The sequence below is a fragment of the Anas platyrhynchos genome, chromosome 1 (genome assembly GCF_047663525.1).
Source record: "Anas platyrhynchos isolate ZD024472 breed Pekin duck chromosome 1, IASCAAS_PekinDuck_T2T, whole genome shotgun sequence".
Lineage (NCBI taxonomy): Eukaryota > Metazoa > Chordata > Aves > Anseriformes > Anatidae > Anas > Anas platyrhynchos.
In genome coordinates, this window is record NC_092587.1 from 123,971,722 (window position 1) to 123,989,649 (window position 17,928).

A 17,928-nucleotide genomic window follows, 5' to 3' on the forward strand; every position below is an offset into this window, starting at 1 on the left:
AGGTTATAATTATCTCTGATAATAGAGCAACTTCATACCGTGCTAAAACTACACAACTATGTCCACCATAAAATAATAAACTTTGACACAAACAGCACTTAAACATCACCATAGAGATATAGGAAAACAGATTGGTATAAGCTAAAATGCAAGAGAGGAAATTTGAACAGAATTATATAATTGTGCTAATTTTAGGCTAATTGGCCGAATATTATATGAGGTCACCCAACAACCTGTTTTGTTTGCAGAACAAAATAGGGTCAGTCGTATTTTGCTGTGTTTGACTCATATATTCCTTGGTATTTGCATGTTCTCCATATGACCAGGCACAAAGTTCACAGGATAGTTTTAACCACGCTTGTATGAGTACAAAAGAGTACCGTTGATTTAGGAGTTAAAAAATACACAAAGATACATATATGTTAGAATAAGAAACTAAGTGTAATAAAACCTACAGCCAATCTATTTTTGTTTTACAAGAAATATCTTCAGCAGCTAATAAGTTTTGGAGCTGAAACAGTAATCCAAAAGCTGTAACTTGTGCAAATCAAGTCATTCTTCCTTGCCAAACAGATCATCCAGAAGAGGCAAGTATTTGATTTTTTTAAAAGGAAGGGATGGTGGCTGTCCATTCCAGTCATCTTCATTCTGAAATCAGTAATACAGAGAACATCTTAGAATATAATATTGAAAACAGCAACAAATAAAAGCCGGTCAACATAAGATTGAATGTGCTGCTTAACTTGCAATTACAATCATTCTGTGAACACGTGGACCTATATAATATAGTGCATCTATATAATAATAATAATATAATAATAATATATAATAATATAGTGCACTATATAATATAGTGCATCCTCCTAAAACATTACTACATGCACATTTTTATCAATCTTGCAGAATATTTTATTGAACATATTGAGCACTTCTGCAGATATTTTCAAATCAAAGAACACTGTATTTTCTTCATTAAGACATTTATACTTGAAAACCTTACAAGTCAGCTATGCTTCAACACCAAAACCATACAAAATAATGACAGAGAGAAAGAAGAAAAGTCACCTAAGCAAGCACAATTCTGCTACTGGAATCTATTGATGAAATACAGATACTATAGCCTCAAAATATCACCATTAATTCAAAGTAAGTTAGGAACAGAATGACAATTGGGTTCTAAAGCTGGAAGATTCAACAAGATTTAAATCCTTTCCTTTCACTGATCTTTTCCAAGTCTTAGTATTTCTTCATTAAAATACTCGTGTATTGTACCGAAGACAGTCTAGGTATTGCAGCTACTAACAGAATAATAAAGTCGATAAAAATGAATAAACAATACCGAAACCAATTTGGATGCAGTTCATTAAAAACAGCACTACATGTCACTGTGACAGTCAGAGCAAGGCTCTGGAGCCAACAAGGAACTGATTATCCCAGCATGCTGATGAATGATTATAATTACTCTTGATGCACCTTCTTCCTTTCTGGCCTCAGCTGTAACCTTCCTCCCCTAACTCCCATGTTCTGCTCTCAACTGGGGCTCTTAAGGATCAGCCACTCCCTGAAAGCCCATCCACTGACAATCTCCCAAGGTAAGATAACATCTCCTTCATACCCAAAGAAAACCACGTCTCTTACACTGATCAGAACATACATTTCACCACAGATGTCCACTCAACCTCCAGCTTGTTTCACAAGCACCTTGTCCTCTGTGCCTTCAACTTGTGAAGACCACTTTTTGTGCCACCACCACTTGCACCCCACCTTCCCTGCATAGGAACCATCTCCTTCCCTCGCCTGCCAGAAAGCAGCTCATGCTCAATGGCTAGATAAGCCATGCAGCTGTGAGGAGAAAAATGGTCAAACAGATTAAACAGCAACCATATCTGTGCAGATATCTGCTTCTTTCAGCCTTGATTTTTTGGTGCGGAGCTTAGCACCATCTTCAAGGCAAAAATCCTCAGGGCACAGGCTCTGACCTTTTTTTGCTTGCATAGTACTATAGTACTGAGGCCCATGAGGATCCTTATCCTGGCAGACTCTCCTGAGAGAAGGCACTGGTTAAATACCAAGTTATACATGTAGCTTAAAGATGGAATTACTCTGTAAAAACAAAGAATAGCCACTGAACACAACCTACTCTGTAAGAACCACAGGACTGCTGCATAAAACACGTGAAAGGGCTTTGATTTGATCTGATTTGTGCAAGGAAGAAAAAATTGTCTCAATCACAGAGTGAAAAAGAAACCACCAGAGAAAGCAGAGTGAAGCAGCAGCACAGGGCCCTGGTTAGACATCCCAGACAGTTTGAGATGCTTCAGAAGAAAGAGCTCGTAAGCCAATAAGAGAGAGCAGTCAGGTTAATAGCACAGTACTTGAGGAATATTGATTTAAAATATGTCACTGCTGAACTCAAATTCAAGGGAATGCCATGTTTCTAAGTGGTCTGAACACAATCAAACACATTCTGTACAAGCACAGCAACACATGGACTAGGCCAGAACAGCGAAACTACACGTTGGCAGAAGGGCTTCATATTTATCTGTTACAAGATTTTTAAAAATCAGCGTAATTGCCTTATGTACCATCTATTTTAAAATGTTCCGTTCAGCACAAGATGGCGAGATCAGATTAATCTCTGCAGTTTGTTGACACCACATTTTTATTTACCCTAAGTAGCAGGCTGGTGGAGATATACAAAGTTGATCCCTCAATACTGCTCCTGATTTACGCCTACCAGTGATGTGTTGTATTAAATACAAGTTTCCACAGAGTTATAAAATATATGTAGCTATTTTCTGTGGTGCCAGTGGTGTTTTAAGAATTTCTTGGCTATCCCAGCAACCAAACAGATCATCTGACATGTGGCAGAAATATTTGTGGGTGGCATGGTATTCACACCTATTGTTCAAGGACAAATACACCTGTTTTCCCCTCTTTTTTTTTTTTTTTTTCTTTCAGAAAAATGTCACAGAGATGTAACACCTACTAGGCACAGGTGGGTAGTGGATCTTCTATTCCCTGTGTGACTTCTCTGGTTCATTCTAAACCTCCCAGAAAAAGATAATTACGTAAAGAAAATAGTCACAAATATACTAAGATGAAAGCTGTTATTGGCTTTGTTGGACGAAGCACTCATGTTACAGTTGGCCAAAATGCAGGAGTATCTGAGGTGGTTGGCTGTGCTGTTCCTTTGCTCAAATATAGTGGTTTTACCTTGAGAGGAAGCCTTATTGTCTGGAATGCAGGTATTTGATTCTCTCTCCAGTTCAGCCCATCCAGAAATTTTTTATACTCCACTTGCTTATTGTCATCTTCAAACCTAAGCAGAACATCCACAAGATGACTCATGGTTAAATGAAAATCTTAACACAGTTATATCATGTTATCTACGACATACTAATACATTGTGATTTTTTTGGACTTCAGCAAGGCTTTTGACACGGTTTCCCATAGGATCCTACTGGACAAAATGTCCAGCATACAGCTAAATAAAAACATCATACGATGGGTGAGCAATTGGCTAATGGGCAGGGCCCAAAGGGTTATGGTGAATGGGGCTGCGTCAGGCTGGCGGGCGGTCACCAGTGGGGTCCCTCAAGGCTCCATTTTAGGGCCGGTACTTTTCAATATTTTTATAAACGATCTGGATGTAGGAATAGAAGGCATTTTGAGCAAGTTTGCTGATGACACCAAACTTGGAGGAGTTGTGGACTTGAATGAGGGTGGAAAGGCCTTGCAGAGGGATCTGGATAGGTTGGAGAGCTGGGCGATCGCCAACCGCATGAAGTTCAATAAGAGCAAGTGCCGGGTCCTGCACCTGGGACGGGGAAACCCTGGCTGCACGTACAGACTGGGCGATGAGACGCTGGAGAGCAGCCTAGAAGAGAGGGATCTGGGGGTCGTGGTAGACAACAAGTTGAATATGAGCCGGCAGTGTGCCCTGGCAGCCAGGAGGGCCAACCGTGTCCTGGGGTGCATCAAGCACGGCATCGCTAGTAGGTCAAGGGAGGTGATTGTCCCGCTCTACTCTGCGCTGGTGCGGCCTCACCTCGAGTACTGTGTGCAGTTCTGGGCACCACAGTATAAAAAGGACATGAAACTGTTGGAGAGTGTCCAGAGGAGGGCTACGAAGATGGTGAAAGGCCTGGAGGGGAAGACGTACGAGGAACGGCTGAGGGCACTGGGCCTGTTCAGCCTGGAGAAGAGGAGGCTGAGGGGAGACCTCATCGCAGTCTACAACTTCCTCGTAAGGGGGTGTCGAGAGGCAGGAGACCTTTTCTCCATTAACACCAGCGACAGGACCCGCGGGAATGGAGTTAAGCTGAGGCAGGGGAAGTTTAGGCTGGACATCAGGAAGGGGTTCTTCACAGAGAGAGTGGTTGCACACTGGAACAGGCTCCCCAGGGAAGTGGTCACTGCACCGAGCCTGACTGAATTTAAGAAGAGATTGGACTGTGCACTTAGTCACATGGTCTGAACTTGGGTAGACCTGTGCGGTGTCAAGAGTTGGACTTGATGATCCTTAGGGGTCCCTTCCAACTCAGGATATTCTATGATTCTATGATTCTATGATTACTTTTTGGATAATCATTTTTCATTCCTTTAGAACCAAAGCCTGGTAAGAGTATGGAGAAACACTGCCAAACTGCCAGGCCTTGGTATTGTATGTTACATTCCATATACTTACTGCTCAATATTGTCTCTCATACTAGTATTCAATTCCTTTAAGGTTTAATTTTTAACCATTGCCCAACTTTTTCCAGAACTAGGATCCCACAGTTGGTGACAACCATGGAGCTAGGATGGTCGGTGTGTAATTCCTTTATGTAGAAAAGAAGCTGATAGTATGATACAAGAGAGATGTGCTTTAACACAATTGACCTGCTTTATACAGTTTCTATAATCATTTCCTGAAAATAAGCAATCTCTCAAATATGCTGTTTGTACACACCTTGGGATCAATTTACAATTGACAAACGTGCAGCTCTCTAACCTATAATTTAATAGCTAGATTTAACAATATCAATCCTTGTCATTTGGTAGTTGTTTTATGGTATTATTCTTCGTTTCCATGGAATAAATATATATGTTTGTGTCTGTTAGAAAGGTTCCCTAACTGAATGAAGAGATATAACCTGCCAGTTAGGTTCTACAGCTACTATTACACATGGAACATGCTACCTTCCTCCCTCAGATTTCTAAAATCATTACCCTGCCCTAATAAATGCATTGGAAGCATCTCTGTAAGCCATGCCATCCTTCTGCCATTTTTTTGAATGAAGGAGCTTCAGAAAAAAGAAAAAAAAGTCCTCGGTTCAGCAAAACACTTACTTGATTAAGGCATGCAGAAATGTGCTGTTATATGAGTGGGTCTTGTCAAATGCTTGAAAGATACTTGAATTCTGCAAGCTGAAGCACCTTGCAGAATTGACACTACCACGCAAATTGTTCTTGAAATGAACATCTTAACTGCTCTGCTATACATACATACTGCCTTAGCAGCTTCTGTGAATGACATCTGTCTCACTTAGCACTACCCACATGGAAAAGGGATCTGGTTTAGGCATCTAAGCACACACTGGGAGCATCTGTGCTTCACTGCTGTCCATGGAGAGACATATATGACTAGCTAGATTCAGTAAGTATTTTTTGGTGGCAAACATCAGGTTAAATAATTCTACCATGTAAGCCGGTGAGACAAATACTTCTGCACATGTAGGAGCCAGATCAATTACACATTGTCATCTCTGGAGAAACATGTTTTTTAGAAAATCATTTTATTCCGTTCTTGGAGAAATAGAACTGCACAAAATACAGGCCTCAAATCCCCTCGGTTCTCCAAATTACTGGAGAGGGTTCTGGTGAAAATTAAGCATGAAGGTACTTGAAGGAAGACTTTATAACACAAACTGGGAAAACAACACTGGGGAAGAGGAGAAATAAATCTAGTGACAAAAATAAACTGCAATAAACTGCAGCTCATCCTCTCCCTCTCCTCCCCCCACACCTTTCATTTAACAGTCAGCAGGAGAGATAATAATAAAATATACTGAGAGCCATAAACAGAGATGCTAGTGATAAACTGAAATGTTAAGTACAATGAGTTATGCTGAAGATGAAAGCACAGTCAGAGAAGAATGCTACTGTTACTAGAATTAAAGAGGAGCCTGAAACATTGCCATGAGAAAACCTATTGTGGCTTTCTTCTTTTTAATACCTCACATGCGAGTTAACATTTTCACAAAGCCTCACTTTTTTCTTTTTTTTTTTTACTTTTTTTTTTTCAGGTGGCAATTGGGGAAACAGGAGTTTTGCATTGGAAGTAAGAAGACAAAAAAAAGCTCTTGTAAGAACAACTGGTGCACAGATTTTGAATTTCAGTACAATCATGACTATTTATTATTATTATTATTATTATATTATCATTATCATTATCATTATCATTATTATATGCACTAGTGTATATGCATTTAGCTTTTGCTGGTTGCGAGAAGTCAAAAGATAAGGTCTACTGTCAAGATGCAGAGCTGTACAAGTAGGAGTTTTAAATAAAGAATAAGTGAAGGCGTGTAATTACTTCAGCATCAATTTTATGTTGAGGCAATGAAGTCATGGAAAAACATTGCTTCTGCATTTGACGAGCATTAACAAGGAGAAAAGTCCTTTGAACTGACAGCACTAGCAGACCGAGGCAACAACATGGACATGAAGTTAACTATAACCAAAGATTTTAAGGTGGGCATGGGAAATGGGACTCCTAAATCCCATATTTAAATAGCTACAGAAAGCAGCTTAATGTATTACACCAAAATAATCCAGAGGAGAAAAATCCACTCTTTAGATATTTTTCCTACTGTGTCTTATTGTGCTAATCTACTAAATGCACATACTTATAATTCGGTACAGAGTATCCAGATGGAATGAAGAGATGTTATCAAGTTCTGCATTATTAGGACAGAGATGTCATACATTTCAGAGGCTGGAATTAATATGACTGGAACTGACAGTGCTCTTCAGCAAAGGAAATTAGATTTGCCTTATCAAGAAGATGCAACAAAGATCTCTTGAAACTATGTTTCTCTTCAGTTTTGCCCTATGACTTCACCATTGCGTACAATTTTAGACTGTGGAAATCACTCCCTCATTCTTACCATTGTTTGCAGAGCTTCTTTTCCTTTTTGACATTACAGAGATAATCACACAGTTTTTCTCGTAAAAATATATTCATAATGGAGTATTTACTCCAGATACATGAAAAATCTATTTAATTCACATTAAGATTGTTCCTGAGGATGCTTCACTGAGTAAAGGCTACTTATAAATATATTTTCTTTCCCATCAAGAAATCTGCAACCCAAACATTCATGTAAAAAGATAATGTACATATGCAGATTTTTACTTCCTTAGTTTTGAATAGCATTTGCTAAGTAGTTAATCTGATAACAGTAGAGGAGAGGCACTATGCTGCTTTAAGCTTAGAGAAAATGCTGCAATTCTTCAGCTGTTTGACAGTCCCTGTGTAACACTGGTATATATAAACACCTAAATTTTCATAAACTGTTCTTATGAAAAGATTTAAAATAGCAAACACAGACCAGTTTATGCAGCTGATCATTATCAGTTAAGTAATGGCTACCATCTTGTGCATCCATTTATTCTTGTCTTGAACAACTATAAATTGAACCATCACTTCCTCAAGATACTGAATAACAGAAATAATGTCTTTTAAGAGATCCGTATATTCATGCTGGAGTCTTTTAATCATAAATGGCAAAGTGAGTCTCAGGCATCAAAGGCAACAAGCAGAATAGAGAGTGTAGGAGAACGATCTCATGGCCGTTTCCAATTGCTGCTGCTACAAGGGCACTTGCCGGAGTAGGAAAAGAGGGTTACCTTCCTGAAAGAAACAGGTCAACCCTAAAAAATGTTAAAGGTTGGCAAGTAGGTAAAAAAATACATATATTACAGTGCCACAAGTCAGGGAAAAGCTGGACAGGGAGAAAAGGCTACCTGAGGCACTAGGAATTACCTTTAAAAAAAATAATATATATATATATTTGTATATATATATATATATATATATATATATATATATATATATTATTTTTCATTTATATTTTATATATTATATTTATATTTATATTTTATTATATATATATATTATATATATATATATATATATATATATATATATATATATATATATATATATAGTACTTCTTCCCCACTGGCTGTGCTTCTACAGCTTAAAAACCATAAATGCCAGACTCTGAGACTCCACGGTCTAATAGACTGACCCTGCTCCTGTCAAGAGGAGAACTACAGAGCCAGTTTCAATAGAAATTAAAAGACTTTTTTTAAAGTAGGGACATATGCTGAACAACTAAACTAAATTAATGCAGGATCATCCACATGCAATACTTGTAAACTTGTCATCCATGCCTTCTTCACACCATTTTTTCTTTTGTTATCTGCCAGCTGTTTATATACCCTCTGGGGAAAGGCTGTATCTTTTTAAGTTCTTGTTAGCACACATTTAGCATTGTAATAAATAAAAATATCGGGAAGGGGGGGAATCTAAATTCATTATTTCTGCATTTTTACAACATGTATTTATTAAACAAACCATAATTGTTCATTATACTTGCATAAATTAGAAGAAATGCTTATAATAAGCTACCTCAGTTTACTGGCAGAAGCAAGTGTGTACCATATGTATTGCTTAATACATTGTGATTAAAAATCTGTATTGTCCTGTAATTGAAAAACTATGTGAAATAATGCTGATGGAGAGAGGAAATATCTTTTAATAAGACAGCTCAGTGAACTGCAATAGTGGACACCCTGTTAGGTACCCAAATCCTACTATTTCACCATCCCACAATTGAAAATATAAATTTTCTCTAGACAGACAATTTAAAAGGGTCTTGCAAAATCTCACAGTCTTTGTGCTAATTCTCCCTGTTCTTTATGGAAACTGAATGCTCCTCTGTTAGAGTAAACAAAGTCCTGGATCATCTAGAGGTGACTGCAAAATTAGACAGTAACTTCTAGTTCTGTCCTGTGCTTTTAATAAGTGACAGATCATTGTGGTGTAATTTGAAAATGTAAATAGTAAATATTTTAAGGACATTACCTTTTAAAATGGAAAAATAGAACCATTAACTCCTACTGAAAGTCTTTGCCACCTAATCTCAGATAGCAAAGCTGAATAAACATATAGGTCCAGTCTTCAACCATTATCTGATCCACATCGTCTACGATCATTTTATAGCTGAATAGGGTCCAGCTAGTGCATTAGCTATATATACTGATTCTGTGGGAATCAGTCCAACAACTTTTATTGTACTGCTTTCTTCCATCATAAATTTGGATACATACATTAGGAATGCTACCACTGCTTCCTTCAGAAGGCATCAATGGACACAAAGGGGACAAAATTACAAACTTTGTCATCAAAAAAAAAAAAAAAAAAAAGCAGAAAAATAATACTGTTGTCAAACTTTGCCCACACTGACTTGCATAATCCCCAGGAGCCAGACTATTCTGCACTAACAATAAACCTGCCTGCTTCTTGATTCTTCAGTCTCAAAGAGAACCAGAAAAGAAGGATGAATGGAAAAGTCTAAATCTCATTCAGCCAACTCTATTTTTCCATTTCCAGATTACTGTAAATTAACTCTTCTAAAATACACTTCACAAAATCCTTGACTCTGCACCTTCCTGCAACGATACTCTTCCAAGGCACTGCCAACTGCACACATCATTAAGAAAGCAACGTTCTTTCTTATCTGCAGCACAGTGACTCACCACAAAAAACACCATCTTTCAAAGCAGCTGCTACTGTAACTTCGAACCAGCATTATGCATAATGCTCTGTACTTCTCCCATCTCCCACTGTACACACAGTACACACACAGTACTTCTCCCACTGATTTCTGAGGCACAGCTTCACACCATTTAACTTTATCATACAGAAATCTGGAATAAAAGTTGGCCACAAACCCTTTTACAGGAAAATGGAAGGTAATTCTGAAATCCAGCTCTTTCACGCGTTGAGATGACTGCCTCTCCTTCTCCATCGCCTACAGAAAGAACCTACAGTGGCTGAATCCTAAACTGGCTGTCATGTTTTCTGCTGGGTGAAATCCAGGCCTTAGCTTCTTCTTTGTCTTCTAAGCTCATATCTAATTCTTTAGAATTAGACCCTTTAAGAGAAAATGTTCATCTTGCAAAAGCTAGTATAAATTCACAAACAATAAACATGTCTCTGGAGCCTATGATTTGTCAGGCCTGTCTGTTTTTCATCAGCATTGAGTTAGTACTTAAAGGAAAACCTTCAGTCCCTTGTCTGTGCATCTATTCAATTTCAGCCTTTATGAAATGGAAACTATGAGAACTCCTTGTTTAGTCCAGGATGCCAACTGTCCTCCAACACTCTTTGTGTTGGGCAGCTTAGCAGGAGTTCTAAAAATGAGTTTTAGATTAATGCTAAAATTCAGACATGTTTCTGATGACTAACACTTGTAACCTAATTGTCAGAATTGATTAATAGCCAACCAATTACCAAAGACATCTATCTGGCTACTACAGGGAACTATTCTGAAAGATTTTGGTTTGGGGAGAACAGGGCTTTGTAGAAAATATCCCTTTAGGCTTCTAAAAGCAGTCTTGTTGATACTGATTGAAGTAGGAAGCCTTGCTTGCTGTATATAAATGTTTTAATAAAATGGATTCCACCTTTCTGCTTGACAAGAATCTTTTCATTATTTGATAAATCCAAATGTTTAGTTTGAATTTCCTCTTGAAATCAAGAAGCATATCTACATGAAAACACCCAAGCATGACAAGACCTGCTCCTGCATTTTATACAGTGTGAAGGCACAGACAAAGTATTTAATGATTTCCCCCAAGAGAAAGAAAAGACCAATGAGCATGTACTTTATCTGTTACCAGGAAAGCTGGTCATGAAAACCAAACTCATAATGATATGAGCATTCAAAACACCTTGGGTTACTCTGAACTTTAGCCTTTTATACAAGTGCATTGAATACTAGTTCTTTTTGCTCCTGTTCCCTTAAATACAACTAGCCAAACAATTTGCCTCAAAAAAGCTAAATGTGCTATGGGAAAATACCAAAATCATGCAATATTCCTTTTTCTTTTTAATAATTACAATAGAATAAGTGTTGCAGATGAGGTTAATAAGAGTAGGAAACCGCTTTTTTTTGTAGAGTAGTACTAATGCTGTTGACTTGATTCAAAGATACTTCATTGTATTCATCTAGGTATTGTATTCATCACGTGCTTCTATGAGATTAGTGTTTTTACCTTATATATCTTATATGCACTGGAACAACTAATGCAAATAAAGTGAATCTCATTGATAATGGTAGGTATCATTAGCTGATTACCATGAGACTAAATCCACGGAATTCTGGCAAACCCCAGATGATCTATTGTGCCAGACAAAAAAGAAGATACATTGCTAAGATGGATGCACCACGGTTGACTATAAATATTCTATAAATAGGAAAATCTGCACCTGTACATGGACAAAATCAGCACTATGTAATGACTGAAATTACAAAGATGACAAGTTCTTAAAAAATGCATCTGTAGTAAATATTTAACACTGCTTTGCACCCATTCATGCAGGTCATACTATCTGCCTTTAACTTACACGGTCAGTACAGCTTCCAGAAGGTCATCAGCCAGTGGCAACTTAAAAGACTTGCAAATAGTCCTGCACATCTGATAGGGCAGCACCCCACATCTACACAAACAGAAAGAGAGAGGGGAAGTGTACATTAGGTATTAGCCAGATTTATTTCAAGTTAATGTTAATGTGTACAAGAAAATGTGTCAGAGGCAATTAAAATATATTTTATGAAATTTCACTGTTACACAGCTTAGAAACTCGAAATGCATGTAGTAGCCTGTCTCCACCATTCTGAGGTCCTTAGTGATTCTGTTATTCTGTGACATCACGAACAAAAAGGGAAAATGATTAACATAAAGGATCAACAATAAATCCATTTTTTGTTAAATAACTATTTTAGTCTTTCATTTAATATACTGTTTTGCCTGTGAACAGACATCTGATTATGTCAGTGAATACTCAGTATGGCAGCTATTAACAAAAAGTACATGAACAAAATGAAACGGACACAAAAAGACTATCCTTTTCTTGTCCACTGTCAAGTGCTGAGAGTGGCTTAAGATTCGAAAAAATATTCTTTGACTGTAATATATCATTATATATCATCAGCAACAAACAGAAACTAGGTAGGTTTGGAAGTAGATTTTACTAGAAAGCAGCTTAGGATAAATAGAGGAAACTTACTTTTCACGATCATTGTATACAAATACTGCAGACAGTTGTCCAAAATCCTCAAAGCTATTTTTCTTCAGTTGTTCTTGAGCCACTGCAAGGAGGAGGTGGAGGTCTGTTTCATATTCTTCTTTCACACCGTAATAGCGCCCAATAGTCATAATTTCATGTTCTGAAAATGCTCCATCCGTGATACTGACTATCAAATTTCTGTTTACAAAAACAACAGACTACATTAGTTTAAGTAAAATAGTTAAAAAGTTAATAATTGCTAAATTTCCGTGAAAACAAATATTAAAATGCTGTATTTATTTATATTTACAATCTTTAAAGAAAGTATTCAGTTAAATCTGAAATCCAGGTCTGTTCAAGGAGGTTTAACAGGAAGTACCTGAACTCTTAACTTTTGGAAGATGTCCATGTTTCCTCTGTAGCTGACTACTCATAACAAAATACATAATCATTATAGAAACCTTTTACCTGGAAATGCTGTACTAGCATGGAACATTAGTAGAGATTAGCTTTGTCCAACAATACAGTGAATTATACAGGCTATTATCCTGTTTTGTTCCTAATTGTATTTTGTATTCTGCAATGTATGATTAATTATCTATAAACACAAAGCACATACAGCAGTTGCATAAAACATCATCGGAAGAGAAGTGGGGCAGAAGATACCAACAGAGGATGATGGTATTAATCAAGCGTCAAGCCACACTCCACAAATCACTGTGAAAACTGGCCCTGTTGGGCAGCTTTCATGGAAAAGCTGGGGGAAGGGAAACACAAATCAGCCGCACAGAAAGGGCAGAAAATTACACCCAACTTGTAATCACAAGCCCTCCTGACAACAAAGAAATAAAGGACACAGCAGCAAGACCAGCTGATGCTTGGGTACTGTCAGTGGGGAATCAGATCCCACAGGGAAAAGTCTGAGATGCGCTCTCCCAAGGTTGCTCGTGCTGCTCAGAAGAACCAGCCCAACCCAAGGAAGAAGAAATGTTCCTAAGATCCATCTGATGGGCCAGTACTGGCATTGAATGACTAATCATTCCTGTTAATATCAAGGATTTGTTGCTGGTAATAGTACTGGAGTAATTTAGAGTAAGCTCCTGAAGACACTTATTGTGTACCAGCAAATGGAAACAAGCACTGAGACTAAATTATAGTTTTGTTATACGTAAAACCTTGGTTTATATTTTTGGGAGAGGGAAGAGAAGGACTGAGTGAGAAGATGGTACAAGCTTTGCATTAGGGATTGTGCCACCTCCAGTGATTACAGAGTTCCTCCTACTATGTCCTGTGTGTTGACACAACAGGAAGGAAGAAAAATGCCAGTAGCAAGCAAATGTAGGAAGCTTCCAGCTTTCCTGAGAAAACTGAACTGTAGTTTACCTCAATAGCTACAAGACCACTTGTCAGACAAACCTGGGTTAGTGTAACTATACCTTGGCATTATGATTCCAAATCTGTCTCAGGTGAATACATAATCAGCAGGATCTTTTAACAGCAAGCATGAACACCGGCCTGTGTGTCTCAGTCAAAATTAGATTACCTATTTATGATGCAACTGGATAAACTGCACTAGGAATAAACTTCACCATAATGGCTTCCGTAGTTAGAACTGTACCCCAATGTGGGGTACTGCATCACTGTGATGCAATTTCAAGGATCACCAATCCTTGCAAAGAAATTGAAGAAATTGTTAGTGATAGAAAAAGATCAGACGCGAGACTCAAATGGCTGGCTGAAGAGCAGTTAAATTCCTGAACAATTCTGACAGTGGATCTTTTAGCATCCACATCTGAACTGAAAGCACAGAAATTTAGTACCCCTTCAAATTAGAAAACTTTATTAACAAATATAAATTTTCACTCACTTTGTCTCAGTAGCTTGTGTGGCCCTGCTCAAATGAAGATATTGCTACAGAGAATAGGATTGCGCTCACACAGCTATTCAAAAAAGGATACTAAACACCATATAGTGTCTACAATGACTAAACCGCTGTTTTTTCATTGTTTGTTTTGTTTTGTTTGTTTGTTTGTTGTTTTTTATTAAATAAATAAGCAAGATTTCTTGTATTCTTTTGTATTAAATTTCTTTTGTATTAAATAAATAAGCAAGATATTTGCGAAGACAGGAGATAAATATAAGGAAAAGACAAGCTGGTGATAGTACCAAACCTTATTTTGAGTTCATGCAAGCTCAATGACCAAAACTTGGTCCATTTAGTAATATTATCTTACCACACACACTGAATATTATTATTTATGTTGTAGCAGCATACAGAGACCCAGTCAAAATCAGATCCTCTTTTTTCGGTATTACTGCAAACATGAAATAGTATTGTCTTGTAAGACTAGCACTAAATGCTTGGGTTGGCAAAGCTGAAAGCATGTAGCTAGCTTTACCCATGTGAACATGAAATCCACAGGCTGGATTTCCACACATGGCATGAAATTTTCCATAGTCAGTATTTTTTAAGTCTTATCTTTTTTCAAGCCAGTTGGTGACAATTAAGTCATCAAAACCCTACAGAAAATTGTCTCGTTTGGGAATTAAGGAATTTTCTTGTGATTCCTAGGGACTAACAAGTAAGACCCAAGATTCACACATTGAATACAACTGAACTCTTCCCGACAAAAATAAACAAGCTGCAACTATTGTTCCCACAAGTTAGTTATCTTTTTTTTGTTGTTGTTGTTCCAGAAGAATAATAGAGATTGCAATCTGAATTTGGTAGAGAAAGAACAAATAATAATTAACTGCTTAAGAGAGCTATTTCTCAAGCTAAATTAAAGATAGGCATCTTTGCTAAACTCACATGGTTCTTTGTTTCTAACAGCAAATGGTCTTGCCAGCAGCTTCTGAGAAAAAGCAGTCTGGATAGAACCATGCGATATACAGACTTCTAAGTTATAGTTATTTTCTCTTCCTCTCTCTTTAACAAAGCTTTCAATAGTTCTAACAATAGCATTGGGGATTGCTTCTGTACGCACCATATATTTATTTCCTGGATGATGTCCCATTGATGTGGGTTTTGAGAATACTTCAAGTAAATTGTATAATTATAATTCTGCTTCACTACATCATACTTACAGGTGTATTTTTAAATTTAACTTGTATGAAATTATACAGGTAGAAAGGAAGAAACCTGAACTGCAAAATTTAGAGCACAGCAAAGCTTTAGCTGTATTTAAGATAAGAGGATTATTACGCTGGTTGAAGCTGTCACACAGATAATTGCCTGTATTAAAAATAATCATTTGTAGTTAGTTTTAGTCATGAAATGCCATGACAGATTTAAAATAAGCAGTGATGTTAACATGAAAAATATAAAACTCAAGGAGAAATACATATTCTTTTTGTAGAAAAATATCCGTGATTTATCATAGATGCAAAGAAGGGCTCTCTTGCCTTTGTCATTAAAAATGTTTCTTTCCTAAAATATGTGGATTTTAAAAAAAGAAAGTAAAAAAAAAAAAAAAAACATTAAATATGAACAGAAACAAAATCTACTCTTCACTATAAAGCATGGAAGTCAAATTTGCCTTAGAGGCAAATCCTTCCTGTGGCAGTGTGTGAATGATTCCTGTTAAACCGCCTTAGATCCCACCAGAGGAGGGATGTGGACCATTAGTAGGTGCTCAGACTCGCCTATGTGAGCACTGAGGCTAAAAAACATCATTATGTGGATTCCCCTGTTTTCTGTCTTGCTCATGGAGAGAGCTACTGTATTTTTATTGCTGAAACCAAGTGCCTCCATACATGCCAAGAAACAGCACCAACCTAAATTAAACAGCTGGGCTGTAATTAAATTTACGTGCAACCGAACCTCTGCTTGATAAAATAAATTTAAAAAAAAAACAAAACAAAACAAAAAAAAACCTGCTGTAAACATGGAACGCACAATCAACCCTTCTAAAAGTGTGCTCCACCAATTTTGTCATGCAAATGTTCTGAAGCCTTGATCTGTTCTTAGTACATGTAAGAAGACAATTTTGCAAATAATTATTTCATAATTTTAATTAAAACCATAATTGTTCGATTTTAAACAGTTACTTGACATGTAAATTAAAACCCTTTTACAAGTGCCATAAAGCTTCTCCACATACACATGAACTTCCAATTTTCTACTCTTCTTACTCTAGAAATAACATTTTCCCTCTTAATGCAGTTAACAATTCAAAATCTTGCTTTTGTTGAGTAAAACATCAAGGAGTTTAAGAATATTTTGACCAAAAACTTCCACTAGCTCTGGCTTCTCTTAGATTGAATCCTACTTTTTAAACACTCTTTTTTGATTTCTGAATACCAGCTTGTTTTCATCTGTCACTACTTTCACTTTGAATCACTGGAAAAACCTTCTTCAGATCTATATTTCCTCTGAGATATTTCACAAGGATTTTTCTGCATTGGTTAACATTTCTATAGGGATGACATTCCATGCAATATACATCTACTTACGCACTTCAGTTATTATGACAATTCCTAAATATATAGTTTATTACCACCGTGAAGAACAAAATGTTTCTAGGTAAAATCTCCTCCTCTGTTCCACATCATTAATAAGCATTGCTCTCACTACTGCTTTCCAGTATGTTTTCAAGATGCTTATCACTGTATCCTGTAATTTCAGTACACCTTGGTTCATTTATCAATGATTCATTCATTTACCAATCATTCATTTATCAATGATTCAAAACCCAAATAACACCATTTCAGAAGGCAACTCAAACCTTCTTTCTCAAATTTCAAAACTACAATTAATTTGTTTCACTTTCTCATGGTGGGCTTTTCTTTATCCTTCGGTTAATATATTACTACTTACTTGCCCTTCTTCATAATACCCTGCGCCAGCTCCATAAAAAGTAGGCAGATTTTAGTTGTGCTTTCCAGATTACTTGAAAAGCTCTCTCATTTCTGTTTTTCCCGGGCATGGGTTCGCCTTCTTTTCCCACAAAGTCTCCAAGTAAATGTAAAGAAACATACACCATTTGTCAGCTAACATGTGCAAAAGGTGTCAATAGTAATTCATGCCCTATACTTTCTGGAGGAACGTGCCTCCATTAAATATTAAAAATCAAAACCCACTGTCTTACCTGAAAGGCTCATACGCGATCACCTTGGTATGCTCCGGGTCTGTGGCTGCAAACACCTGTCTGATTTCTCGTGAACGAGGTTCAGCTATGTCTTTCAGTTTCTTGAGGATGAAACCAGTATCAGCCACAGAGAACTTAACAAAGGAACACAGAACACAGAGATAAAAGAGAAAAGCTCTATGCGACTTATGTAACAGCAAGAGTTATCAGGATGCAGGGCAATGCTGAACTGTTAGTTTCTTCATTGTTTCATTTCAAATGCATAAATCTGCAACATGTTAACTCTGGAGGGAAGCTTGCTACTGAAAAAAACTTGCTTTCTACTGAGAATTAAATAACAAAACAAAAATCATCAGATCATGCATTCTCAGAGAGCTTATTGCAGACACATGAAAGGACATTCACTTTTGCTTCAAGCATTGTATTGTTAAAACTGAAGCAGTAACATTTGAATTCTAGATCTAATAACTTTGTCCTCATTTTGTGTTG

The 17,928-nt window shown here is 37.1% G+C and overlaps 1 protein-coding gene across 4 annotated transcripts in view; it reads right to left on the reverse strand.

The window, feature by feature from the left end:
* Positions 1-269: 269 nt before the first annotated feature.
* Positions 270-17,928, reverse strand: part of EFHC2 (EF-hand domain containing 2) — a 59,382-nt gene continuing 41,723 nt past the window's right edge. For 3 of the 4 annotated variants that reach the window (XM_027448981.3, XM_038171844.2, XM_038171855.2), the window contains 5 exons: positions 17,440-17,573; positions 12,350-12,547; positions 11,687-11,779; positions 3,217-3,322; positions 270-648 (listed from right to left, as the gene is read on the reverse strand). In XM_027448981.3, coding sequence (XP_027304782.3) covers positions 553-648; positions 3,217-3,322; positions 11,687-11,779; positions 12,350-12,547; positions 17,440-17,573 — 627 coding nt within the window. In that variant the 3' untranslated portion in view covers positions 270-552. The remainder of the gene's footprint in view (positions 649-3,216; positions 3,323-11,686; positions 11,780-12,349; positions 12,548-17,439; positions 17,574-17,928) is intronic. The other variant, XM_038171847.2, reaches the window with a different exon arrangement.